The 27022-nt window shown below is 40.4% G+C and overlaps 1 protein-coding gene across 4 annotated transcripts; it reads right to left on the bottom strand.

The window, feature by feature from the left end:
- dusp7 (dual specificity phosphatase 7) lies at positions 1–26097 on the bottom strand. Of its 4 annotated transcripts, XM_088423821.1 has the most exons (7): positions 25983–26097; positions 24161–24242; positions 22590–22687; positions 21475–21610; positions 9880–10749; positions 7392–7820; positions 1–3805 (listed from the first exon to the last, which is right to left on the bottom strand). In XM_088423821.1, exons 5-7 carry the CDS (start codon positions 10280–10282, stop codon positions 3489–3491), a joined length of 1149 nt encoding a protein of 382 aa, XP_088279947.1. In that variant the 5' UTR covers positions 10283–10749; positions 21475–21610; positions 22590–22687; positions 24161–24242; positions 25983–26097; the 3' UTR covers positions 1–3488. The 4 variants fall into 4 exon arrangements, with proteins under 4 accessions (XP_088279947.1, XP_088279949.1, XP_088279950.1 ...); XM_088423823.1 differs by lacking the exons at positions 21475–21610; positions 22590–22687; positions 24161–24242; positions 25983–26097 and adding an exon at positions 11812–12478; XM_088423824.1 differs by lacking the exons at positions 21475–21610; positions 22590–22687; positions 24161–24242; positions 25983–26097 and adding an exon at positions 11824–12478.
- Positions 26098–27022: the final 925 nt, after the last annotated feature.

Here is a 27022-nt window from a genome sequence, read left to right as displayed (position 1 = left end):
TAAAGAAAAAATATGTCAATATTTATTACAGTATAAACAGGTGTGGTGTTGTTTGAGTACACTGTACAATACAATACATTGGGCCAATGGTGTTTCCTTCAACGCGCCCTCCCTCCCTCCCTCCCTTCCTCGCTCGCCCACAGTTTGCACGTTGTGTTAAAAACGCCACAACAGACCATTCTATACAAAACGTCCATTCGATGCAACATGATGCAAAGACATTGTCTCAAAAAAAAATATCCCTGAAAATATCCCTCATTGAGGTAACTTTTTTTTTTTTTGAAATTCATTTACTTTTCCATTATTACATTGAATAGTCCCTCCCATCCTGAGCACATTGACACCCAAATGTGGCTACAAGTTGTTAAGAACAGAAACATCCGTTCCTGTGATGTGGCAATGTGTAAATGTTTTTTTTTCTTTATATATATATATATATATATATATATATATACTCACACAAAGTATAAAATAACATACAGGAAATGCAGCTTGGAATCAACAGTTTTACAAAATGAAAGCTGCGTACTGAAACAGTTCAACACTGTAAAGTGGGTTGTTTTTTTTTTTTTTTTTTGAGCGGTGGGTTTCATTTTCCACTCTAGTGCTGTAATAGAACAACATTTGCATATAAAGTCATAACATATTCAACATATATAAGTATATATAGTGTATATCAACATTAAAAGGCCACAGGGATAGCATAGAGCATATTAAAACTAAACAAGACAGAAATGGAGCGTGATGGGGCATTTGATGGCGTTTCCTTGTTTAGGAAAACTGTTCAACACTCAATTTGTTTCGCAATGTTTTGATAGTTCTGAACTCCTGTTTCCACAGCAGAGATAATGTTGCCATTGTATAAAGATTTGTCACTAACCATTTTTTTTTTTACATTTTTTGGAACAATGAAAGTCATTTTTAATTATGACCAATCCATTGTTGCATTTTGAATTTCAGATTGGCATGAGAAAAGATTAAAAAAAAAAAAAAAAAAGAGTTAGGACCAGCGGCAGCTATTGAACAAATGAGTCTGTAAGATGGCACTCCAACATAATTCCATCACTATAATACAAAAGGATACATTTGGGGTTAACAAAAAGAAGTCCCGGTATATTGCAAAGTACTAAAGATAAGTTTGTGTGACCCCGTGGCGGGGGGTGGGGTGGGGGGAGACATACTGCATTCTGCTATAAACTATTTTATGTCTTTTTTTTTTTTTTTTACAGGGGTCCTGCAAAAATTGTGATACAAAGTTTTCAACAGTCAATATTATAAAGTCTGTAAGGCCAGCTGAACCCTGCTCACGACCGACGGCTTAACGCCACTCGCTCGGTTTATGTTTGCAAATACTGAACACAATGTAGCCGTTGTAGTCTTATTCATAACGGCGGGCGTGGCGTGGGGGTGTCACATTTTGCGTCACCGGCTAAACTGGCTAATGCCACAAGAGAACCTAGTTGAAGTCTGTGTAGTCGGTTTAACCAGTGGGGGGGGAAAACTGAAGAAAAATGCTATTTTTCGGCATTTACATTAAAAAAAAAACAGCTCGTTTGCTTTAATCGGGACTACGAGACCCAAATTATCGAACGCCATCCAGTAAACACATTTTGAATTATTACACCACTTTAACAAATTGAAAGCTATTTTTCAGCATTAGCTTATTTGGGGTTAGCATCACACAGTTGAAATATCTAACAATGCATGAGTTAATTTCATGACTGATTCAATTGCAGCAAAGTCAAAATTTCTATCACTAATAATTTGAAAGTTGTTTCTTCAATATGACCACATTCAACAGCAATTTAGCTAGCAATTTAGGCTAGCAATTTAGCTAACAAGGCTAAATATGCAAATTCGTCCGGGTCAACCATGTCAAATGTAGGCAGATATCAACCAAATGTGATTAAAAAAAAAAAACTTGTGTGAAGTTTATAATTAGTTTGAACAAAAGCCAGACTTTTTCCCATCCCGTTACTTTAGGAGGGGAGGGGGCGGCTCCAATTTTAAGGGGTAGCGGATTTACCTCGGTCTTTGAAAAAAACCTTTGATTTAGGAAACTAAAAAACATGTTTCCCCCCCCAACCCGCATTTTTTTTTTAAAGCATCAGGTGGCTGAGTCATACAGTACCGCAGCATGCTCAGGTATACAAAACATTATTGATGTTTACTCTTCACGCTGTAATATATATATATATAATATTTATAACCAATTAAGCAGAATAGTTCTCTCGTACAATACATACTCAAGGCTTACGGGTGATTCAGAAATGTTCTTTGAGAAAACCGGTGGGCTTGTTTCACGCCCAAGTTTAGGTTGAAATAAGTGCAGTTTTCATCCATATCCTATTCGAGCCTCTTCTGCAGAGAGCCCGCAATATCACAGCGAAAGATGACATCACTTTGGCCGGACAAAATATTTGTCAGACAAATCGCCTTTAATCCAACAGGGTAGAGAGAAGTGAGTGCCGCGTGTTAAAAGATCCGTAACAACTACCTCCAGAGTGTGTAAGTCTTGAGCTTGAACATGCTGTGTAAAATGGGGTTTGTACACACTCAAGAAAGGAGGCACTTTTTTTTTTGCCAAAGGTTGCCAAGATAAGCTAAGTGCTGCCTTCTACCATATCTGACTCCAAAGTACAAAATGTCGGTGCTGTCGGAAAAACCGGTTGGGCATATCCTCGCTTTGCCGCTATGACACAAAGCAGGAAGTTGCGAAACAAACAACCGGTACTACTGGTTGTACGGCATCGGGAAGGACGTGGCTAAGTGTGAACCGGAGCTGGTCAAAAGTCAAAGGGAAGCCTAAGCTTTGGTCCTTTTTAGTGGGCCCGTCTGGCCTGGTTTGGCCTGGTTTGGCTTGTGGCCGCGTGTCAGCGCCAGCAAGACATCGGCTACGCAACTGTGCAAACTCAAAGACGACTTTCCCCGCTTTTCCCTTTCTTACAATCTCACTGTTTTGGACAAAGATACCAATATTATTATTATACGTGTACATATATTTTCATCGATACATGGTTTAAATTTGTGCGTAAAAGCACACAAAAATATACAAAAAAAAAAATGCATATAGACATTTTCTTCCTGCTATAACATACAAACAGCGCATACAGTACAAATACTTGCGTGTTAATAATTCCTTGGTTTTTAAAAACTCTACATTCCGTAGAGACGTTTTCCGAAGACTCCACAATCTCCGGTTGTGAGGTGGCAATCGCCTAATGAGTGCGTAACATTTTCTGCCCCCCCCCCCCCCCCCCCAAATCTTTGCACGAAGTCTCCTTGGCTTGATGAAAGCTGTCCTTGGCTTTCGAACAAAAAAAACTTCCCGTTCCTGAGGCGTCGTCTGCGACCTCGACTTTCTCGCGCTTCCCGGAGCTAAAACATTCATTAAAGCGGCTGCTAGCGCCTCCGGCGCAGCCACGTGGTAACCGCGGTAACAGGATCACCTCAACCCAAAAACACGGGGTGGCACTCCTGCGCGGACCTCACGTGGACTCCAAGGTGTCCAGCTGGAACACGTTGTGGTTGGTGGGCGTGGTGAAGAAGAGCTGCTCGTTGGTGGGGGACGCGGCGTGGTTGTCGCAAGGGCTGTTCAGACCCAGCGTCCGCTCAAAGTCCAGCAGCTGGCCCATGAAGTTGAAGTTGGGCGAAATGTTGGACTTCTTGCGCTTGACGAAGTCGTAGGCGTCGTTGAGCGACAGGTTGAGCTTCTGCATCAGGTAGGCCACCGTCACGGTCACCGAGCGGCTGATGCCGGCCAGGCAGTGCACCAGGATGCCGCACTTCTTGGAACGTGCTTCGTCTGACGAGGAGAAGAAAAAAAATAATTCACGGAATCAAGACAATCGCAGGATGGAACAACAAAAAAGACTTCTTATTCACTGGTGTAAAAAGCTGTCAGCCTTATCACCGTTCTTTATAAATGGCAAAAACTAAAAATAGTCATTGAAGTTTTTCAGTGGAGCTGAGGATAGCTGCCACAAGAATAATATTGTAATATTTTGTATGTCTTTTTGCTGATTGTTTTTGCAGTGTGTACATTTTTGCCCCCCCCCCCCCCCCCCCCAAAAAAAAAGGTTCCATAAAATGATGAGAAGATGGTGCAACGTGACAGTATATCTTAAAAGAAAAACTAAAACTTGAATTGGAAAAAAAGTCAATAAACACCAGGAAACTGATTATGATCATAATGAAACTATCCCTTTTGTCAATTAATATAATACATGAATCAATTTCTTGAAAATTTTTGTTTACTCCTTTACACAACACTGTTTTCAAAATATTTAATCTGCACCCACATATTAAAAAAGCAACTAAATATGAACAAAAACTAAACTAAAAATAAAAAAATAACTGCAACTAAAAAAAAAACAAAACTATTTTCACTCTGAAATCTTGCCGTTTGCTCTTTCTAGTCGAGTATCATGCCACCTACTCATCCAAAGCATTTCATAAGTTGTGTTAAATGCGCTCGACATAGAGCTTGGCAAATTTTTAAACAGGAGCTTTAGTAACTACTGAAGGCAGTTCTAACTTTCCTGGTCTGCTTAATACATCCTGTCAAAAGTCAGGCATCTGAAATGACAGCATACAGTTTAACCCTTGTAACATTCCGTTACAAATTATGGAAGCTCCTTTAGTTTTTGGCGAGATCATAAAAGAACCAATGGGAAAATAAACACTCGGGATCTGAGATTTCCATTTTTCATCTTTTTTTGTGAGCGTTAATAACTTAACCTACATATGTATGGATAGAACTGACGCCACCGAACAATTTGAGTGATTGAAGGACAAAAATATTCATCAAAACTGTAACTTCAATTATTACATCTTTAAAAGCATTTACAAAATCAGGAAAAAAATGCAGCGTGTGTAGTTTGTAAAGTGTGTGCACAAGGGTTTTAAAAGTATTTTTTAGCACACTTCCCTTGACCCACTGGTGGCTTCTTAGCAGTTGCACTAAACAAACTAAATAATTATTTGAGTGTGACTGCTAAATAAGCCAGCACGTGACCAAAGAAAGAGTTGAAATGTAATTATGCTGGCGAGCGTTTAATTTGAAGGCCCGACGTTTGACAGGATGCGTTACGCCGATATTGCTCCAACTTGCCCGAGTGTTGCAACTGGGAATGCTGCCATTGTGTTGAGTTGTTCCTAAAAGCCTGAAGTGAAACGAGGCCTTCCCCTCACAATACCATCTGATAAAAAAGCCGAGAAACATGACGACATTTCAAGATAGATTTAATAGCAAAGCGCCATAATGGCTCTTTGTTATTTGTCCAAAAAAAAGACAAACTGATTTTAAAGGCATCCCTGAAATACGCGTTGATAAAAAGAGACTATTCTCAGAGATATGGTGCTTCAAGACCATAAACGGACTATACATCGGTGTTCCATTATTAATACGCTACATCTGTCTATCCCTCTGAAGCCTTGCGTCGCTCAGGCCATTAGGCGGGCTTCTCTTATTGCTGCCTCCAGATGCCTCCTATGGACACCAAATTCAATTTGTGTGTGATGTCTGCTCACTTTAAAAAAAAAAAAAAAAAAAAAGGCGGGGGTGGGGGTTGGAAATGGTCGTGCGGCTAGCTAAAAGCATCCACAGCAGACTATGATGTCCAACAAGACGATGTCATCATTGACTTCGACATCACTCCTTGGCCTCCTTTTGCAGCCGAGCGCTTTAACAAGAATGCGAAGCGGTTGCCAAGAGTGATTATTAACACCAGGCTTTGGCAGAAGTCGCACTTCCTCTTGAAGCAGCGTTCCCCTCCTCGCGATGCATAAACATGTTGAAAAACAAACGGGAGCAAATCTCACTGAGTCGCAAGGGAGGGAATTCTCTCATGCTTTTGGTATTGGAGGCCAGAGGAATGACTGGGGCCAGCCAATGTCCAATAACTGCGTGACTTGAACATTGTGACTGAACACGGAGAGAATCGAAATGAATGCTTGGATTGATTTGAGTGGTATTGAAGGGTTTGAAGTTTGAATTATAATCAGAGAGTGAAGCAAACGAAGCCATTAAGACACTATAGAAAAAGAAAGGCGTGACCGGGAGATGTGGCAATCGTTTCCTCAAGATAGGGTTATAATCATTTTCAACACTTCATAATCGCTAGTTTTATTTCCTTTTGACTTTTCTAAATTCAGTTAGTCGAAATCTCATTTTTGGGATAGCTTTGTCAGTTTTTTTTTTTAAATTAACGTTACGTATCAGTTTTGTGTCATGCCAAAAAGGCTTTTCTTGTTTTATAGTTATGAACTAGCTTGCGCGGTAGCGTAGGGAAGTGCTGTCACACGGTACAAGAAGGCATACTCAATTAATGCGGTACTTATGTTTTTCACTTTACTTTTTTTCAGGGGCTACAAGTGTTTTTCAATTCAAATATTTGCTTTAATATGACATAATGATATTTCCTAAAATGGTGATTTTACTACAGTAGTTGAAACACATTTCGTTTATGCCACTACTACAGGAAAAGGACTTGTTAATTCGGGGGCCCCCAACCGCCGGTCCGTGGCCCGGTACTATTCCGCGGATCAACTAGTACCGGGCTGCATGGGCCACAGCCAAAATAAACAATTACAGTATTCCTGTTTTATGTATCATCCGAGTCTGAAAGATATCTTAATTTGAAAAACCTTTTATTTTGAAAACTGGACGCATTCTCTTGGATCCGTTTCAGTCACTTGAGTGCCAAAATTTCACTCACAAAGTAAAATGAGTAATAAATAGACGTCTTTTGAAAGGGGAAAGTGGCCAGAGACTGGAGATGACGGACGACGGGCAATACCGGGAGTACTACTTGAAATAAAAGTTTCTCGCGGTACGGACTTCCAGCACTAATTCCCATCCAAAAAGGACCCACAAACAGACGAGGAATGGATCTTCGACCTATTTGTTAACAAACTAGATGAATCTAGCATGGCTGTTCAAGAAGATGCGCTCGCAAATTTCGGCAGCCTTGAAAGTACACTTCCAACATGCAATCTGTGCGAAAAGAGTAACAAGCTGAGGGTTCCCGGTAGTTTGTTAACTAACCCCCCCCCCCCCGTCAGCGGTGATAAAAAGGTTGGGGACCGCCGGGTTAATGCTCATACTTCAGAGGCATAACAGCAGTGGGAGTGTGTACGAGTATTGCGCAACGCCGGGACAGCACTGAAAGCAATATTCCCTGTCTGAAGTATTTTATACCTTACACCAGACACTAGTGCTAACATGATGTCATTATCTTACTTGGTGTGCGCACAACTACACGCAGTTGTTGCTATATGCTGCTTTTCTGAGCTTCTCGTTGTCATTTTTAAGTTTCATCGACTGAGCACATTATAATGGCAAAAGTTGATGCTTTTCAAAAAAAAAAAAAAAAAAAAGCCAGACTCACCAATGAACGAAATGGCCTCCGGGAAAAACTGTGAGAGATTCTGGCTCCAGTGATCAGAGATGGGGATCTGTTTGTACTTGAAGTCCCCTTCGTGTTCAAACATGTTGGGCAGGTTGGGCGTCACGTTGAGGATGTACTTGATGTTGTATTTGCTGAGCACGTCCAGGTTGGCCGAGTCTTTGGCGCAGCCCAGGTAAAGGTATGGCAGTATCTGGACAGGAAACGCTGGCTGGTTGCTGGGCAACGGGCTGCCCTCAGACTCGGTGGCGCTGCCCGGTTCGCGGTCGGACTCGCCGTCCGAGCAGTCGGAGCTGATGCGGAGGCCTCCCAGGCCGAGGACAGAAGACGGTGGGGAGCTACTGGGACACGAACAGTCCAAGTTGGTCTCGCAGTGTTCAGGAAACTCGGACTGGAACTTATTGAAACCTCCTGCGGTGATTTAAAAAATATATATATATATGAGTGTTAGGTAGCTGAAACTAGGCGAAAATATAATCACAGCTTTCGCACAGTCACTCTAGATGACAATTATAATTGATTTTCATCAACGTAATAAACCAAATCATTTAGAGGTATGATTTATAGACTGTACAAAATGTTCATACAGCGCTATACTGACCTTAAATCAGTTTTAACATAAAGTAAACATTCATAGTTTGTGCCAAATCTTTCAGCCATTATCAGCAGTCAAAAGTTAAAATAGTCTATAGTTAATTTGGCAACTAAAATATTTTTATGTACAATTCATACCTTTTTGGCTGTCGCCATCATATGTCGAGTATTCATGGCTCAGCCAATCAACCAATCGTGGCTCAGTTTGTCAATGTCACATGACCAAACCCAGAAATCAGGCGAGCCAAGAATAATTGTCACCTGAGCTTTCAGCACATGCCATTTTCAGTTGGCAAGTGGAAAAAAAGTTCTTTTAAATGTATTAATTTTACACGGAAAATAATTTAATTGCAAAATTAGACACTGAAAAATGGCTAAATAAGTTTAAAATACCATTAACGTCCCTATCACACTGAGGGCCAAATGTCGATGAGTGTCACCAAGGGCAGGGACTCTTTTAAGCTTGTCGTGCTTAAACATTCGCCAGATGTTTGCCTGCACCGCTTGTCGCAAGGAAACTTTGAACGCATTCAAAACATTTTTGTGGCAAGAAAAAACATGAAAACTGTTGGCAAACATTTGGCCGTGTCTGATAAACGTTGGTGCGCTTGAACGGATTGTGACAAGATCAAAGGAGGCGCTACCCTCACTGAAAGTAGCCAACGTTCACCCCTAATTGAGAACGAAGGGATTAGCATCTTGATGTGTTTGCAAACGAGTGAACAAGGACAAAAATAGTAAACATCACGTTGGATGAAATATTAAATAATGAAAGCATCTAATGTACAAATGATTATGTAACCACTAGTGATTAAGTAGCAACCATAGCAGCGAGACAAGAAAACAGCTGGACATATGTGATCCATTGAGAGAAGCAGAGTGGATGCTCGCTCGGCTCAGTGGACTTTTTGTGAATGGCACATGCAGCTTGTGGCTCCAGTGGCGCATACACACACACGGGCGTGCACACAAACATTCATACATCTGCTAGTTGGCTCGTGTGGCATTAATAATTACACAATGCGCTGATCTTCAAATAAGCTGCCTTTCTTTGTTGGAGGACATTTCATAACAGACTTGTTTACACTGTTCATTCATGAAAAAAAAAGCCTGTCTTTACAAAAGAAGAAATAACACGGCAGCGCTGCATTTAATTGGCAAACAACATTTTAGAGCGCAACCTGCAACAGACAGGTGCTTTTCTATCCCCTTATAAGGCAATTAAGTGCGTCGCCTCATTGCTTCCGAGCTCTATTCAAGTGTAAAGACGACAAATTTGGAAAGAGTGAATTGAAAGCTTATTGGTAAAATAGCCTTTGAAAAGGTCAATTTAAAATAGTGTTTTGAAATTGTCCGTGCATGACCTCATTTCAATACTTAATACAGGAGGTACATATTGCTTATCTTCATCTCGGCAGCAGGTGAGCAGAAGCCTATCGCAGCTGAGAGACATGGTACGCCCTGAACTGGTCGCCAGCCAGTTACGGAGCAGACGATACAATGTACCAACAAACAACAGCTCAAAAACTCACATTCAGCCTATTGCCAATTTAAATTACCCAATTAAACAAGCAGGCAGAGTACCTGCAAATAGAACCCCACACGTTAATGCCAGAGCAGGATTCAAACCCCCAACCTAGGATACGAGGTAAGTTGCCAAACAACCTAACCACTTGTCTACTGTGACAGCCAATTTCAAACATGTCACCTACTAAGGTTACACTACTCCCCAGACGTTAAAAGCTCGAATACTTGATTGGACATAAGTAAAACACATTCAAATCAATTTAATACTATTTTAAATATTAAACAACGATTACTGCATTTGCCATTTTTAAATGGGGGGAATAAACAGTGTCTCCACTTCCAAACTCACCTTCCAGGTAGAAAGCCTTGCACCCGTCGTCCCGGAGCTTCTGCAGCAGCAGCCCGAGCACGGAGCTCCCCAGCCCGGACTCCAGCCGCTCGGGGCCGGCCTCGTCGTAGAGCAGCACCACGTCGCTTTTACAGCGCTTGACGAACTTCTCCTTGTCCTCGTTGTTGGGGATGATGGAGCGGATGGGCAGATTGCCCTTCTTGAGCCTGCGCAGCATGAGGCCCGGGATGGCCACGTTGATGGCCGCCTCGACGTGCGACGACTCGTAGAGTTCGTGCGGCCGGCAGTCGAGCAGCAGAAGCGCGGCGGCCCCGGACTCCAGCTCCTCCTGCAGCCACTCGGCGCTCTTACTCATCGTCACGGTCACCATCGCGCAGCCTCCCCGCGGGTGAGGGCTTCTCATCGGGGAAACGGTGTGAGGGAATCCGCTGGTGGGACTTCGGCGTGGTTATGAGGGGGAATGAGGAGAAATCGCCCGGCAAAAGTTCACTTTATATCCTCTCGCCGCCACATCCACTTCCACTCAGCCGAGACGCTCGGAACCAACATGCCCCTCCGCGGAGGCTTCTTCCCCCCGTTCCTCCAGCCCAGCGACGTCCATTCGAGCTCCCGAGTCGAGTATACAAACAAACCCCCCAAAAATCTAACAAATACGGAAATCGAGGAGCGTGTTAGGGGCTGCCGTCCGGGTCCATGACGGGAGTTCGACGACGACTCATAGGCTGACCCGAAGAGCTGCTCTGGTTCCCTGCCTGAGCGTGGAGCAGCTAAAGAGGCTGGGAGAGCTCCGGGCGAGAGGGCGGGGCGTGGAGATTTAAAGGGGCCGAGGGACGCAGGTTCTTACTCGGCCATTCACGACAAGCTTGGCCCCTGCGCGGATGATCATATTCACACTTTGCAGAAAAAAAACCCACAGTGAAAAAGGAACAATTCTATTTAACAAAATGTTTAAATACAATGAAACACAAAACAAAGCCAGGTGAAATCAAAAGCAACTTCATTTCTACTGACAATGCAAATGATTCCTCGTAATACATTAACAATGTAGGGGACTGATCAATAACCACATGCAACACTTCCAGAAATCCAGAGTGTTTATCAAAGGGTCCTTTGAGAGTTGAGAGGATAGCCACCCGCATTACATTGCGCTCAGCATTAATTTTGCCATAAAGTAAACAAAAGGGGAAAAACCTAAGATGCCACAAAGAGCCTCACTTTGAGAGCAAAGAGAAAACTAATTATTTTGTTACTCTGAGCACGAATATATATTGACAGGAGAATGTAAGACGAGGAAAGGATGTTTATTTGCATTATGACATCATGTTGCGGTTTCGAGCGGATGTAACACGATTAACAATGACATAACCCGGCCTTAACATGTATGTAACGTGTGTAAACTTTGCCTTCGACACAGTGTTTTTTTTTTTTTTTAAGGCCTGGACCGAAGAAAATAAATGATTTAGGTGGTTGTTATTAGATATTATAAAATCGTCAGAATGTATGTTTTTTTTTTTTAACTGATCAACAGATTGTAACATGTGACAAAGATAATATAAAAAAAAAAGATTTTTTTTTCTCTCATGCATGCAAAGTAATGCAAATGCTGCAAAACAGTCAAATGTTTGTTGTGTGTTGTGTGTGTGTTCATAATTATAATTTAATTATTATAATTAATATGTATATTTTAATGGGCAGATTAATCGGGTCATCAGAATTTCATTCTAATGATATCGACATATCAGTCCCAAGAATCCAGACCTTGTCTCTATTGTTACAGATTTCTCAGAACGCTTCCCTTGAATCAATGTGCACATCAGCGCCCCATGTATGTAAGAAATTGGTAGAAAATAATAACAAAACTCGGACGATAGCAGTTTACCAGCGAAGGACGTAAACATGCTCAATGTAATCAATGATGTTTTCTTTTCTTACCCTTCCACTCACGTTTTCAGCTGGCGCAGCTGCATGGCTCAAGGCTTGGAAAATAGAATATGCTCTTGAAATGTGGTCAGGTGGGATGAGCAATAAACAGTTATTTGTGTTCCAGAAAATATGAAAAGATCAAAGGTGAGATCATGGGAGAAAAAGTGATCCAGCAATGATGCGTGGTATCTCAAAGCGCTCGTATAAAAGGCTATACGATAAGATGGGTTAGGATTCTAACGTCCCATTGGTTCATTACTTCTGATGTTTTATTTATATGTTTCACTTTTTTGTCCAATATTGCCTCATCCTGCGATATCTTTTTCTAGACGATGCGTCTACAAAATTGCTGCATCAGATAATTAGATGTGTCTGATGTGACATATGAAATCGTGTGCTTGAGCGACAATTGCTTGCAATCCAGCAGGGTGAGAGAAGTGTCAAAATGAAGAATTTCAGGACAAAACACAAGGCAGTATCTAATGCAGTGTTTCCAAACGTGTGTCAAGATTCACATCGCTACAAAAATGTCACTAAAGGTATATGGTGGAACCTTGATTTAAAGCAACCGAGTCTGTATTTGTGGACAGAAAAGTCCACTCTTGACCAATTTGTACAGTGGTCCAGATTTGCTGGTGACTGGCACCTTGGCACAATCAACAAACTGGTACGCATATTTAATTTTGTGTAACTTGTAAAAAAATAACCACGTGTCTCATAAGCGTGGCCAGCTGCATGCCTGCCCCCCCCCCAAAAAAAACAACAAAACAAAACAAAAAACATCAAAGCAGCAGCGAGGTAAGTTTGTAAACCAGTAAGTAAATACACTTTAATATTAATTTACAATGTTTGTACTGTACTGGCTGTTTTATACGCCATGAAAAAAATATACATTTAGTGGGTAATCAAATGATGGATGTCCGTTATCATTTATTACTGCCTCCCCTATAACTATAGAAGACTGTTTCATTAATATTTGTCTTGAAATTTCATCTGTTACATACACTACAAGTAAAACAAAGCATTGCTGAGGTTGAATTTACTAAAACAAATACGTCTTTAATTAGGAATTAAAAAAATTCTATCTTGTATTTCTGGCCAAGAGCCAATCTGAGAAAAAATGTAAATTTGAGAGTGATCACCTGCATTGGAAATGCATCCCAGAATGCAACATCAGCAAGACATTTCTCCATGTAAAACCTATTTAAAAGGCAAAATAACACAAAAAAAACTCTTAGCACTGAATTCTAAATGTTACGTTTAACTTTTGGTGGTGAGCTTGTGGACAGTAAGTTTTGTACAATGAGTTTTGGTTTTGGAATCAGGAGTAAAAAAGGGTGCAACTACAAATAAATCTCCATTCAAGTCAGCGGTGTTAGAACTGTGAATGACAAGTAGTGAATTGAAACAACCCCATTTATTCACTCAACATGTTTCTCGACTGTACTGGTGCTGTAAAGAGACAATTGCAGGCTGATTGCAGTTTAAACTATAAAGATGCAGAAGCATAGCAGATAATCATGCAAGTCAGTTGAATTATATTTAAGTAAGCAACAAGGACCGTGGTGGGCTGATGGACCTCTGACAGACATTTTAATTCATGTTAATTTTTTTTTAAATTTTTTTAGCATTCCTATCATAAACGGGTGTTTGTCAGTACTGACGAAGTGCCCACCTCTGTTATTTCCAACTGATGATCTCAGGAGCTGGGAATTACTTATCAGATTGCAGACTGTTGTTCAGCTTTAAAAGGGGCTTACTATGCAATAAAGCTACTGGCTAGAGATGGTCTGTCGTTATACACTTTGCGAGTCATTTAAAGGGTCAAACAGTACAAGTTCTCATCATACAGGACTCGAGGCTGCGGCAGCTACTCTGAATGCTTGTGGCTCAGGATTGTGGTCCGAACTGTGGACGTGGTTATTGCTAGTCTACGGGCGGCAGTTAGCAAAACCGCGTCGCTGCAAAACAACTGCTGCGGCTGCACCGCCGCCGCTCGGCAACTTTAACTTTAGCCTGGCGCGCGTCATCAAAGGCGGGAAAGGGAGGTTGGGATACAACGGTACGTACGATGGATGATGTGTCAACTCAGCAGCTGGTTAAAAACAAACGGTGGCGGCTTGTCTCGTCATAATAAGGAGCTGTCGGCTGCGTTAGAAGTTTTCATAGTTAAGTTAAACACGAAAAAAAAGCACATGAGGCAGCTGCACTGGTGAGAATAAAGGAAAATAACGATTTGGGAGTGTTTATGGTGAGAAATCAACATTGGAACATGTTTAAAAGCTCCAAAAAGTTAACATTACATGTTATGGCCACTTTAAGATTGAGGTCAGGGGTTTAGAAACAGAGGAACCCCAGAGTCACATTCTCAAATGTAATCTTCCTCATTCTAAAAAATATTTTTGTTTTTCATTCCAATTTTTTTTGGAAGAACTGTGTGTTACTATGTGTGTGTGTGTGTGGTAGGGGGGGGGAGTGCCAGTTATATGTGGATTTTCGCTAGTTTTGTGTCTATTTCCAGTGAGTAGGCCAACAATTTAGCCAAAATAGCAAAAGCCTCAATAGTACTGTGCATTTTAAAGTGAGGAACAGCTTAAGAATTTTTTTAGTGCAGAAGTCACGAGCCTCTTATTTATATTATGTCAGGAAATGGTCAATTGAGAACTCCATAAATTTTGTAGAGGTCATTTTGACACCGCCAGGCACCATAAATACCAACCATTTCTCTCCACTTTAGAGACTCGTACGTCAGACTTACACATCAGTCGGCCAGCTCCTTGCTGACTTTGCAGCCTTGTTGGGACATCTTTCAAGCATCCAGAACTCCATCCATCTGGACCATACGTATTACGAACATGCCATTCATCAATAAATAAGCCGTTATGTATTACTTTTCTACATGTGAGGTTGACAAAACCTGCTCGATGCAAGGCTGGAAAACTTTGGAGGATCCACAATCAAGACATTCTTAATGCATTTTCCTGACAGAAACGTTCCTTAATTCATCCACTGAAGGCTTTTGGTTATTGCTGAGGCATATTGGAGGCTCTTTAGGTGCCGCTGCTTTGGTTAGGACCCTATTTTCAACCTCACAATCATCCGAGTGTACACAACAACTTCAGTAACAATATTAGTTACCACTGTATTTATTTATGACGAGGGAAAATGAGGCGTTTAGCTGAGCGAGGCATTTTTGTTATTTGTTCAGCCAAAACATTTTACATCTCATACAAATAAACACCATCGTCAATTAAGACATATTTTCACCAACGGTATCTAGTACGTACCAGAAAAGTGAGTAGAGTCGAGTAGACTTATAGGTGGAAACTGGGCTTTTGTCGGGTAAAATAGAGCAGATAAAGTTGGTGGAAATGGGGCTTTAGGTTATGTTGATTTACCATCCGCCATCGAGTGAGACTTCAATTTTTCTGCCTGTCACAATATGTAGCACTGAATAGACTGATGAACTTAGATATTTTTAGTGAATAAATATACATTTTAGACCAATTAAGTGAAATTGGATAATCTGTCATTGTTGGTATCTGGGTTTAGTTTTCTTGAGTGAACATTTCTATTCAAATTAAGGCAACTGTTTGAGCCATTGCAGATCTTTTAGTTTTCTTAACGTGGCTGCTATTTTCTATATTTATCACTTTCCATTTTTTTTATTTAGCGGTTTTGTGGTGCACCAATCCACCACCACTGACATGCCATGTCCTGGATTGATGTGATGGACGTTGGCATCATTTTTGTTGATGCAGTTACGCAGCAACAAAGACCTTCAATTCTGAGGGCGTCTGATTATTTTTATTCAGATAATAAGCTAATGAGCTAAGCTAGTCACATCGGAGATGTGATTTTAGGAGATCTCATGTTTCTAAATGGGGTCAGTGTCAGTGGGTCGTCACTAGGCTCCACCACGAGTGACCTCATAGGACATCAGCAGGTTGTGACAGAGGATGAGGGGGGGGAAAGAGGAGCATTTGATTTCCCCACAGCTGCACAGAGCAGGGGTGGGGTAGGGGGGACGCACCAGCTGCAGACAATGCTTCTCTTGACTCGCCAGTGGACACACACACAAGCACATACATAGACATGCACGCACGCGAGAAGTACACCAACAAGACAGAGGGGAAAAACTTCACCGCTGTCATGTCCGCACACACAACAAGCTCTGTTAACGTTTGTATCCGATCCGATGGGAACATTTTTGAAGTTTGCACATGACCACGCTCCGCCTCAGTGTGTTGTGTATGCATTTTTTGAGGGGTCCCTATCGGCTGTGGGACAGTGAGCATCTGCCTGTTTGCATGAGCCACAGGGATTTTGTGCAAAAAGTGTAACTGTCAATGAATATTCATTTATGAATCTAGTGGTTGTTTAACCTATTTAGTTCAGCACTTTGCTTGTGCATAATGATGTGCAGTTTGGCTGAGTTTGCGCTTGAAATTGGACATCGGTTAGCCTTTACAGTACACCGTTGGCATGTGATCAGGCGTTTGTTGCCGCTTCCTTGCCAGTGTGCATCTGGTGTAGTTACAGGAAGTCAGCAGGAAGGAGAGGTTTTATTTAATTATTTATATTGTTTTTTATTATTTGTAAGATTGATTTTGGGACACTATCGATCCTTAATCGTCATAATTGAGAATCTTGATTCTTGTGTAAATATTTATATTTTTTGGGTACACTTCTAGTGTATACTGTAGACTGTATTTTTATAACTTGGCAGTGGATGGCTTGGTGACATTGGCTACAAAGCCTCGAAATAGATGTGTGCAGTAGAGTGACTTGCTGCATGCTTTAAGAAACCCCTAGCATTGTTGGCCAGTCACAAGACAATGATGTCCTGTAATCATGCTAGGAAATTTAAGACCACAAAACTACATTTAAATACAAGGGAAAAAATGCACTTAACAATAATTCAATTAAAATGTACTAAATGTCTAAGTCACATTAAATTCAGATTAATTTAAACTTCCCGTAAATAAATGTATTGTCCTATTGTCCGAAAAAGTTAAATACAACTGAAGAGCATTTTGGCAGTGATTCATTCACTTACTACTTAGGTGTACTAGTACCACTCTTTAAAAAAGCACAACTGTAATGTATTGAAATTGGAGGACATGGGATGCTGAGGCTTTCCACAGTAACGAACACCGATGTGATATTTGCTCCACCTTGTGAAATCCGACACCTTTCCCTCACAGATTAAGATGTTCTCTTGCACATTTGACTCCCTGCGATGTTTGCAGAGGCACTTTTGTTGCGTTTAAGTGGGATTTGGGCCATGGGATTGTCGCAAGGTCAGTAATTGCCTTCTATTACCACCCAAATGTGCAGCACAACAGAAACAGCACTTTATTTTGTGGAGGTCTCGCTAAGGCAGCCGTTTGAGTGACTGGGTAGGTGGACGCCGCTCACCCACACTCACACAGCCATTTCCGCTACCACTTCCTTTGTCGCCATACACATACAAATTGTTTCTAGGAAACGTGTCACGTTATATTTGCCAAGAGTGACACTTATATAAAAAAGTGGTTTTTACATGTTAAAAGCAACCTAAGAGACTATCTATGTGTTTATACAGAGAAGAGATATTCAGTACAAGGTTTGGATCACATATTAATATGCTATGCAAGTTGCAACCATTGATTTTTGGATCACGTGCAGTGTTGTTCGGTATAAGGAAGTCAATTGAACACAGACATTTCTACACTTAAATTGTTTGAACTCAAATTCGGAGAGTGGGGATTAAATCCCAACTACAAACTATTGTTAGTTTACAAGCATCAGAAGCTTGTAGAAATCTATAGCTTCACTCATGCATGATACCAGTCGCAAAGGATCGCAAGTGAAATTGTTTCTAGAGTGCGATTGTCGGGCAAAATGTCGATAAAGTGCTCAGTCTTCAGGAATTAAGAGAGAATATTCAAAGCTGCATTTTTCAGCAACATCAGAGCTCCTCAAGTATGTGCGTGTTTGCTGAAGATGAGATGAACACGTGCTTGCAACGTGAACCCTCTCTCTATGGGAATAAAGTCTCTCGACTGAATTCATTACGAGAGATCAAACTAGAAAGACAAAAAAGAAGCACTCCCGACGCTGGAGAAATGAGTGCTACTGGAAACCACACGCACACACACGCAAATGATATAAGCATTTTTGACCTGACTGAAAATCATGGGAATACATTTTGAGGTCTTTTACTGGTTGTAAATGGGACATACTATTTAAGTATAAAAGTACATAAAATGTGAGATTAACATTTTAAATGTAACTGGAGCAAACTTCTCAATATTTACATTCACAACATCACATAACAAAAATAGATAATACTGCATCTATACCTCATAGTCTCTCTGCCCATGATTTGGGAGCTAAACTGTATATATATATATATATATATATATATATATATATATATATATATATACATATATATATATATATATATATACATATATATATATATATATATATATATATATATATATATATATATATATATATATATATATATATATATATATATGCACGCACTTTCCTCTAACATCTACGCAGTTCAATTATTCAGTTGACTTAAATGCATTGAGTATAAAAAGAAAAAAAAAATCACTCCGAAAGAAACATTGTACATTGCCCTTATTTTACCATCGACAAAGTCACATTTTAAACTGGTCAATTTGGGAATGTGCACAGTATCTGGGAGTCTCGCAGACTTTTTTAGCCTGGCGAAAGAGGCAAAGCGAGAGCAAGGCACCTACTTGCTTCCTCTTTGCCTGGAGCTCCCGCATTCACTGTACAATACGTACCTCTAAAAGGGATTTTGTCATTTTAAAAACACACACTGTGATGTGTTTTAATTGGACAGCCATGATTCGTGAAACCACTTAAGTCAACTATTGACTTATACTCAGGTTTTTGGAAAATTCACGGACAATTGATTTCATACTCGAGATCGACTTGTACCCAAAAAAATGTAGTAAGCAGCAAAATACGATTGTTTGTATCGATCTCAGGGCCAGCCATTTTGTCACTAGCTGTCAACTGAAAATGACATCGTAGTTGCTCAGAGCCCAGGTAACGACCCATCACTCGGTCATGTGACATTACCAGAGCAACTCTGATGTCATTTACAGTTGTCGATGGTAAGCGTCAAAATGGCCTCCCTCATAGATGGATTAAAACAGGTATGCTTTGGGGTTTGGTTATTTAAATGATGCTGGGGGGTGATACACAATGAGAACTGCACACTGTAGTTGACCGTTAAGGGAGATGACTTGGGAGGGGGAAAAAAGTTACCGCTTTTGACAGATTTGGACAGTTTTAAATAACCATGACCTTCAAAATTGCGATATATTGCCAATACGGTTATCGGCCCATGCCTACTGTCAAGTGTATTTTTGCCTTCTGGCGCAAGTGTTTTTACTGGCATGTGAGGGACACCACAGAGCCGAGTGAGTAAAGAAACCACGGCGTGGCCTTAAACACAGGAGGAGGTGTCCGTCAAGGCGTCAGTGTTAATAAAGAGCCAGTGACTCATCGAACCTGCAGACACCAAGAACAACATTGAAAGTGTTGCCGTTTTGACTGACTGAGGACTTCATTTCAACGTTTATCTTTTTTTTTTTTTTTAACTGAATCAAACCAAGTTGGGAGAGAAAAACACAAACATACACAAACGGTGCCCAACCTTATGATGTTACCATGACAACTGAAGGAGGTAGTGCCTGGTCAAAAGTGCATGGCCCCCAGGGATGTGCTTAATGATCACTTCAGTCTCAACATTCTAGCAGCACCTTTAATTAAGGCCTCACTGCTACATCACACAACAATGTTGCTCATTTCAGTGCACCCAACAAACCGGCTTAGTGGACTTTTAAATGTGTTTTAATTTATCATCTTGAAAAACACTTTTTTCAGACTTTACTATATAATAACAGTGCTCCATTACTACGGCGTTACGTAAAACATAGTTCAAAGCCTGAATAAACATTCATGTTCACTAGAAATGAGACGTTTATGAAATTTGTTTTGAGAATTATAATGATTTTGTTCTTTTTAAGACAGTTGTTAAACGTGAGAAAAATCATTCAAAATATATTTGGAAATGATTTACAAACTTTTTCAGGTCTAAAAAAAATTATAATAATCATCCATGCAAGTGTATTTATTTAGTAATGTTTACCTAAAACTATGAATATTTTACTAACTATATTAGCTCCTCTTAATTATTCTTAGAGTAATGCCTGTAAGAGTTGTTGTCTGTCCAGAGGTGCTACTCCACCATTTGTATTCAAATAGCCATTGCTCAAAGGGTTAGAACACAGAAACTATTGAGGCAATTCCTTGGCTCATCTAAGGCATCTTGTAATGTGTGCAATAATAAGCTAGTAGAAGTTGTGCTTTGTAATGACATCTATTTTGACTCCCATCAAACTCCTACTGCGGGCCCGAAGGAACAATATTGTACAGTGTAATGAGGTAAAAAAAAAAAAAAAAAAATCTGACATTTTCATCAAGTATTCAATTTTAAAAGGGGTTGCTATGAAACTGAGATTGCCCTGGATGCAAAGGTGCAACAGATTACTGTGGCAATTAACTAAGTGGATAATTTCACTTATCAAAGATTGAGAAATTGTGATGGGGTCATTTGTAACATATAGAAATATTCATCTAATTGATGCAATGTTGGCTTTTTCTGTTGTATTGAGGCCGCCCTGCCCTACATTATATGAATGAGTGGCTGACCTTTAATATGGCGAGGAGATGAGGTGAGGTGTAGGCGAAGGGAGGGCAGCAGGTGTTGGCCGACTTATCTGAAGGTTTGTTTTATGGGTTGGGTCTGTTGTCAAGAGGGGTCATCAATTTTCAGTTTGCCAGCACATTTGCACAGCCTGCCTGCCACCTGAAGTGCTTTCAAGCGCCACGGCAGGACAAATGAGTGGACCGACGAGCGTTAAATCAGTAATATGATTGACTAGAAGTCACGTTTTTCAAAGATATAAGTTCTTACAAGGGGTTTCTTTGCTCATAGTACCACCTAGTTTAACAGTGTGAATGTGATTGGCTAGCATTTTAAGCAATCTTACGCAAATCTCTGAGAGAGCTCGGCAAGTCTGTTGAGTAAATAATTCCATGTAACAAGATTAGCTAATTGAATAACAAAATTTATGTAACTAATCTATTTCATTACTGGGAATATTTTTTTGCCGCCACAAAACCTGGATTGCCAATGATGTTTATTAATCCGGTAAGTGACTTACTTGCTTTGAGTGCAAAGGTTTTCATGACTATTTGGGGTATAAAAATTGTTTATGTGTGTACCATACAGTACTGTTTTTCCTGTTACCAAAAAAAAAAAAAAATCTACTAATTCCGTTTTGTGTAGGCTGAAATAATGCTGAAATTTGTGTCATTAAGGGTAAAAAGTTTAGATGAATTAAGATCTAGAATTAATCAAGCTTAATCAACTTTAAAACTATGAAGTCTTAAATTGTAAAGATAGAGGAAGGAGAGCATTTATTATTAAATAAACAAACAAAACAAAAAAATCGGCAATCGTAAATTCCTCCGTTCCAGCAGCCAGAATGCAGCTGACAAGTTTTGGTTAGATTAAAAACATTTCCTTTTAACAATGGAAATGATTGTTTTTAGTTTAAAATTACTTACCTTAACTAGAAACCTGCGTAGCTTCAATGAACAGTTGTTGGTTTTTTCCTTATGTGGCATTCAATTATATAACAACCAGCCCAAAGTAAACCGGCTTTCTCTTCGCTCAACTCAAATGGAATAAGTTCCAGCTCATCTGTAAGTGGAGTAAAAGGAAATAAATAAAATTAGAGATTTGCTGAAAAAGAAGTTGAAAAAGATCAATTGAAAGTTAGATTCATTATTTGTGCGTGTGTTGTTTTGGTATTTTAATCTTTTTGGCCACCCTAATTTACTTTCAAGTAGTTAAATCCAAAATTAGGTGAAAAATATTTTCTATTCTTTGAAGTGGAGTAAAAGAGGTCCATGTGAATGGCTTTGTATTTGTACTGCCTCCAGCCATTCACTCCAAGAGAGCGAATGGAAAAGATGGCTTTGGAGCACAAGCCCAGGCGTGGGTTGAGCGCAGCGCAGCGCAGCGCCAAAAACCTCAGCAACTGTCGACAAGCGTGGCTCAGTCTCCAGAGTGGAGGAGGGTGCGGTGAGTGGACTGAGGTGGTGGAGTGGAGGGCTGGAGGAGGGTGGGGGTGTGGGGGTTTCAGGAAATGAGGCACTCGGGAATTTGGCCAAATCTAGCACTCTTCCAAAAGGAGATGACGAGTAAAAGAAGGCTTCTCCCTGCTGTAAAAACAGCCAGTGATGTCACAACACGGTGTGCACCACACGGCGTAACTTTCAACACTTTTCAATAACACTCGCTCATACTTCAACATGACTTCGTATACATAAGACTAACTGTAATTTTTGTCAATGCAGTGGAGATTCTGAAAAGCAAACACAATATGTTTGGCTTGTTGCAACAACATTGTTTTTATTTCAAACCCCTTTATTTAAAAACAGGAGACTATCTCAAAGAAAATACGTACACATTAAATGATTAGAATTCAGTCAGTGGTTAGGACTGTAACACATCAGAAAATCAACAAATTCATTAAATTCTGCATTACTGATAGGCTGGGACCAAATATGGTTCCTGGCTTACTGAAGGGACACTCAAATAAAAAGTTGCAACATGTGATGCGTTTGTACTCGTATCGTTCCAATTCAAGATTTAACACGTGCAGCATTTTCCCCACCGTCAAACCCAGCAGGTGGTCACTTCAACTGGGAAACGCAGCACACTTCCTCAGTGGAGCTCCAACAGTAGAATCAAAGGCTTGGTGCTGGCTGTTAACTTGAAAAAAAGAAAAAGGACATGATCGCAATGCCACATCACCCAGGCCTATCATCAAGTTAAAAAAAAAACAAAAAAAAAAACAGCATCCTGTTTTAAATTATTCTGAGTGTGATTGGTGCATTAGCTCAGTCGCTTCATGTGTGCGTTTCCTTTCTGCATATTTCTGAACACATGCAGCCACTTTGAAAGATATTTTGATGTGGCCACCAGCGCACACTTGTTTCATCCCAGGTGGGATTTTCTCCCTATTGCTTCAAGCGAGAACAAACAGGAGAAAAAGACACACAGAAATGTGTCAAGGCATGCAGCTTTACTTGCATATACTGTATGTCACATAAATCTGTGGAAAGCCCCTGACGCCGTTACAATTTGACAACTCTGGTCGTACATTATTTCGGAACACGTTTTACTTTTTGTGAGACTGTGTGAGACAGTGTCTCCTGTACAGCCCTTCACTTAAGTTCATTTTAAACACATCTGTGTCAATTAAGATGAGGTGTGTCAAACTCATTTTTTGTTTCAAGCCATTTTGTAGTTGGGACTACAGATGACTAGTTTTGATATAAAGCAATCGTAACTATTAAACATGCCTTTTAAAAATGCTAGTACAGATTTTAGCGAGGATCATGGAAGTTGGGACTTACGACTAACTTTCACGGGCCAAATAAAATGATGCAGCAGGCCAGATCTAGCCCCCGAGCCTTGAGTTTGAGAACTTTGATTCATGAGATGTTTTTTTTAAAAATATAGCAACAGAAAAATTGTTATTGTGAACTCCACCTCTAATATTAACAGCATTCAACTTATTTCGACACTTGACGGCTTTTGTTTGAAGCAGATTTGTTCATTATTTCCATTGGGAGAATGGCATAGGCTCAACCTGTTTCCAAACTGTATCTGGTATATAGACAATTTTGCGCTGGCATTCATTGCAATTAACTTGCTCAGTCCGGTGTAATGGGTACTTGCTTCGCTCACTTTTTCCCATCAAAAGAAAAAAAAAGTAAGAAAGAAAATACAGCTGCAGTTTTTGTGTTTTGGTCTGAGACAAATTATAAGTGGCTACTAGAACTCGTATGTCTAAGAATAGACATCGGCTATTGAAGTGTTTGGGGGGAAAAAAAGCTTTGTTTTTTTTTGTCACACAATAACAACAAATGGGAACTGCAGCAGACAGTGACTCGCAAATTGCCTCTCATGTCCTAAATGATGCCAGTTTAGTCAACAAACAGATAGGGAGAATACAAAGCCCTGACAAACGGAACCAGGATACTAAAACATGCTCATTCACATACTCACTCACTCACTCTCTCTTACACACACATGCAGTGGCGGCAACCACAGCTTAGAGGGAAAAACATATCCAGATGTTCTCCTCATAGACTCACCAGCCCCCCTCCCACACACACTTGTAGCCACATATGGCCCACATATTACAGAGGCCTACTCTTAAGAATCATTTTTACTTACTTCTGCAGACCTTTTGTACACCTACACTTGTCAGGAAAACACCGACATCCCCAGCAGCATCACCATCATTAAAATGACGAATCTGGAGTAGACAGAGGACAACCTTGTTTCAAGAAAAAAATACTAGTATACATTTATTGGATTATAGCGGATGTATAATAAGACATGAAATAACAGAGGGTGTGATACAGCAGCATAATGTGAAAAATGGGGGATGAAATCACATTAAAATATAAATGAATGTACATTACAAAGACCTTGCTGAGAATTGTTCTTTTCAAAGTGGATCCCTAAGTGAACACAGGCAATACACCTAGAAATGACTGAACCCCCTCCCCTACAAGCGCTCCTGGCAGGCCATCTGCTTGAGGCCCATAGTTACTGAAGGGAGGCGTGTTTTCTGTGTGTGTGTGCGTGTGTGTGTGTGTGTGTGTCTGAGAATGCCCCAGACAGGAAGGAAGAGAGTGGGCCCTGCAGCACAAATCCAAAACTCCGGTTGTGTTTTACTTCTTTTTCCACGGGTGCAAGAGAGGCCGCCTTGGCTTCTTTTAAAAGAAGTCAGTCATTAATATGTTCCTTCTCTTCCTCTCGTGACGCCACACGCCGCTCTCGGGACTGACCTGGGACGCGGACCACCGTGTTCTGCGTCAAGTCATTTATTCCATGGGTTTCTTTTTTTTTTTAAACTTTGTGTGAGTTTCACCTCGAGCTGATTTCCATTGAGCCTACTAAAAATAAAAGTGCTGATTTTAGCAAAAAGCAGTCTGAATGTGTACCTGTGTATAACGCTAGAATGAAAAATAAAGGCTTTGAAGTTTCCTCATTTCTATAAAACAAATAAATTAGAGGTGCAATGATTGATGGACAACTAACCAATCGGCAACGTAATAATTATTTTTGATAATGGATTAATCATGTAGGACCATATTATTGTACAAAATCTTTCTATTTTTCGGGTGGAAATATTCTCTTGACTTCTTTGATCCTCCACCAAATCAGACTGATTATCATTGTGCTAAATCTAAATGGAATATTTGTAAACATCTGCATTTTTGATAAATTTGTTGACTTTATCTTAGGCGACCAATCACAGCAAGAGGCGTTGCCAATAATTTTGCTGCATTTTGGGCATTTTCGCCCTTTCTGATCAAAGTCAACAAAGACATAACTGGATGTCTCTAAAAGACGGTTACGGTATTGGGTGTGCTGTGTCCATTAACAAGTGTAAAAGAAAAGTGTTGATTCGCTCAATGGTTAATAACCTAACTTAAAATAAAATAATTAAACAGTCCTATGTCTTACATACTGTAACTTTAAAGCGAAATGTGAGGCATGTTTATCACTTTCTTCTTGTCATGCAGGTGTAAGGGGAAGTTAACACCATACTAAAATGGTGTGGCTGTGGTTTGGAGGAAGTCAAATTTCACACATTTATAAAATATTAACTCTTACATAATAGTCTAGCGAAGTCACATTCCTGACCTCTCCTGACACAATGAATGAATGATAGTTCCACCGTTTATGATCCAAGTATTGCTAAAACACAAAACATTCATAATGGAGTTGAATTCATTAAATACGTACATAAACTTGACAAAAGTGTATCATTTTTAAGACGTTTGGATTAAATGTGACATTATTACTTTTTATGGATCTGCAAATAGTCTACAAACCTGGACATCAAATGATGTATGTAGTGTTGCTGGATGATATTACTTGTACTACCCTGCCTACATGCCGGACCCCAAGGGAAACCGAACTTGGCGGCCAAATGCACGGCAGCTCTAAAAATCTGGCAAAGGAAGAGGTGAAAGTGACTCACCAAGCACTTGGGATGACAAAACCACGACTCACGCTGTCCACATCACTGCTGAAGACAACAAAACAAAAGAAAGTCACGATGTCGGATAACCGCTTTGGCTCCGGGGACCGCTCACTGTAGGAAATGGTCCCTTTAAAGCTTGACTTGCTGATGACATCATTGCTCTGGCAAAAGCAATGACAACAAATAGCCTTGCAGAGAGTTATGAAAGAGCATCTGGAGTCTCTTTCGACTATGAGAGGGATTTAGTTAAAAAAAAACAACAACAACAATGTTTGGCTACAGAATAAAGTGACATTGTAGTCAAAGTATCGAGGTGCCTATGGGCACTAGGTGGGGGACACACTGAAGTGGTTGCCAGCCAATCAGAGGGCACACAGAGGAGAACAACCATCCATGCACCCAATCACACCTATGGACAATTTAGTATGTCCAATATACATGCCATGCATGTTTTTATTTTTTGGGAGACTGAGTGCTCTGAGAGACACCAAGCGGGCTTGGGGAGAACATGCAAACTCCATGCAGGAAGGCTGACGCGAGGTGGATTTGAACACTGGTCTTTGAACCGTGAGGCGGACGTGCTATTCACTGCGCCACCGAGCCGCCGTATATGATTGATATTCAATTAATTGAACTGCTTTAAATGTGAGCAGCTAAAATGTCCATAATAATAATGGAGCCATTTCTGGTTTCACTATATTTAAAGCTAAAAAAGAATTGTCTGGATAGTTGAGCTTCAGGATAAATATGCCTTCTACTAAGTTTGTGCAGAAGTGGTGTGCGCATCTCTGTCAAGGCCTGTCAACCGCTTTCAATGCACTGCAAGTGAGGTAAATAACAGGCTAGAAAGCATCCAGGCGTTCTCTAATGAACCAAGCACATGTTGCTGGTGCCAGTGGTCTTGCAAGTGCACCACGAGACGCCCTTAAAAGGACATATGAAACTATTTTATATGAACCATTAATATTTTTTTATTAATGGCTCATATACAGTGTGATCGTGTAGGTAACGCTACTCCCATGATTAAAAAAACATTG

The sequence above is a fragment of the Hippichthys cyanospilos genome, chromosome 9 (assembly GCF_059441005.1).
Source record: "Hippichthys cyanospilos isolate Australia breed blue-spotted pipefish chromosome 9, RoL_Hcya_1.0, whole genome shotgun sequence".
Lineage (NCBI taxonomy): Eukaryota > Metazoa > Chordata > Actinopteri > Syngnathiformes > Syngnathidae > Hippichthys > Hippichthys cyanospilos.
This window is presented reverse-complemented; position numbering and strand designations above follow the sequence as displayed.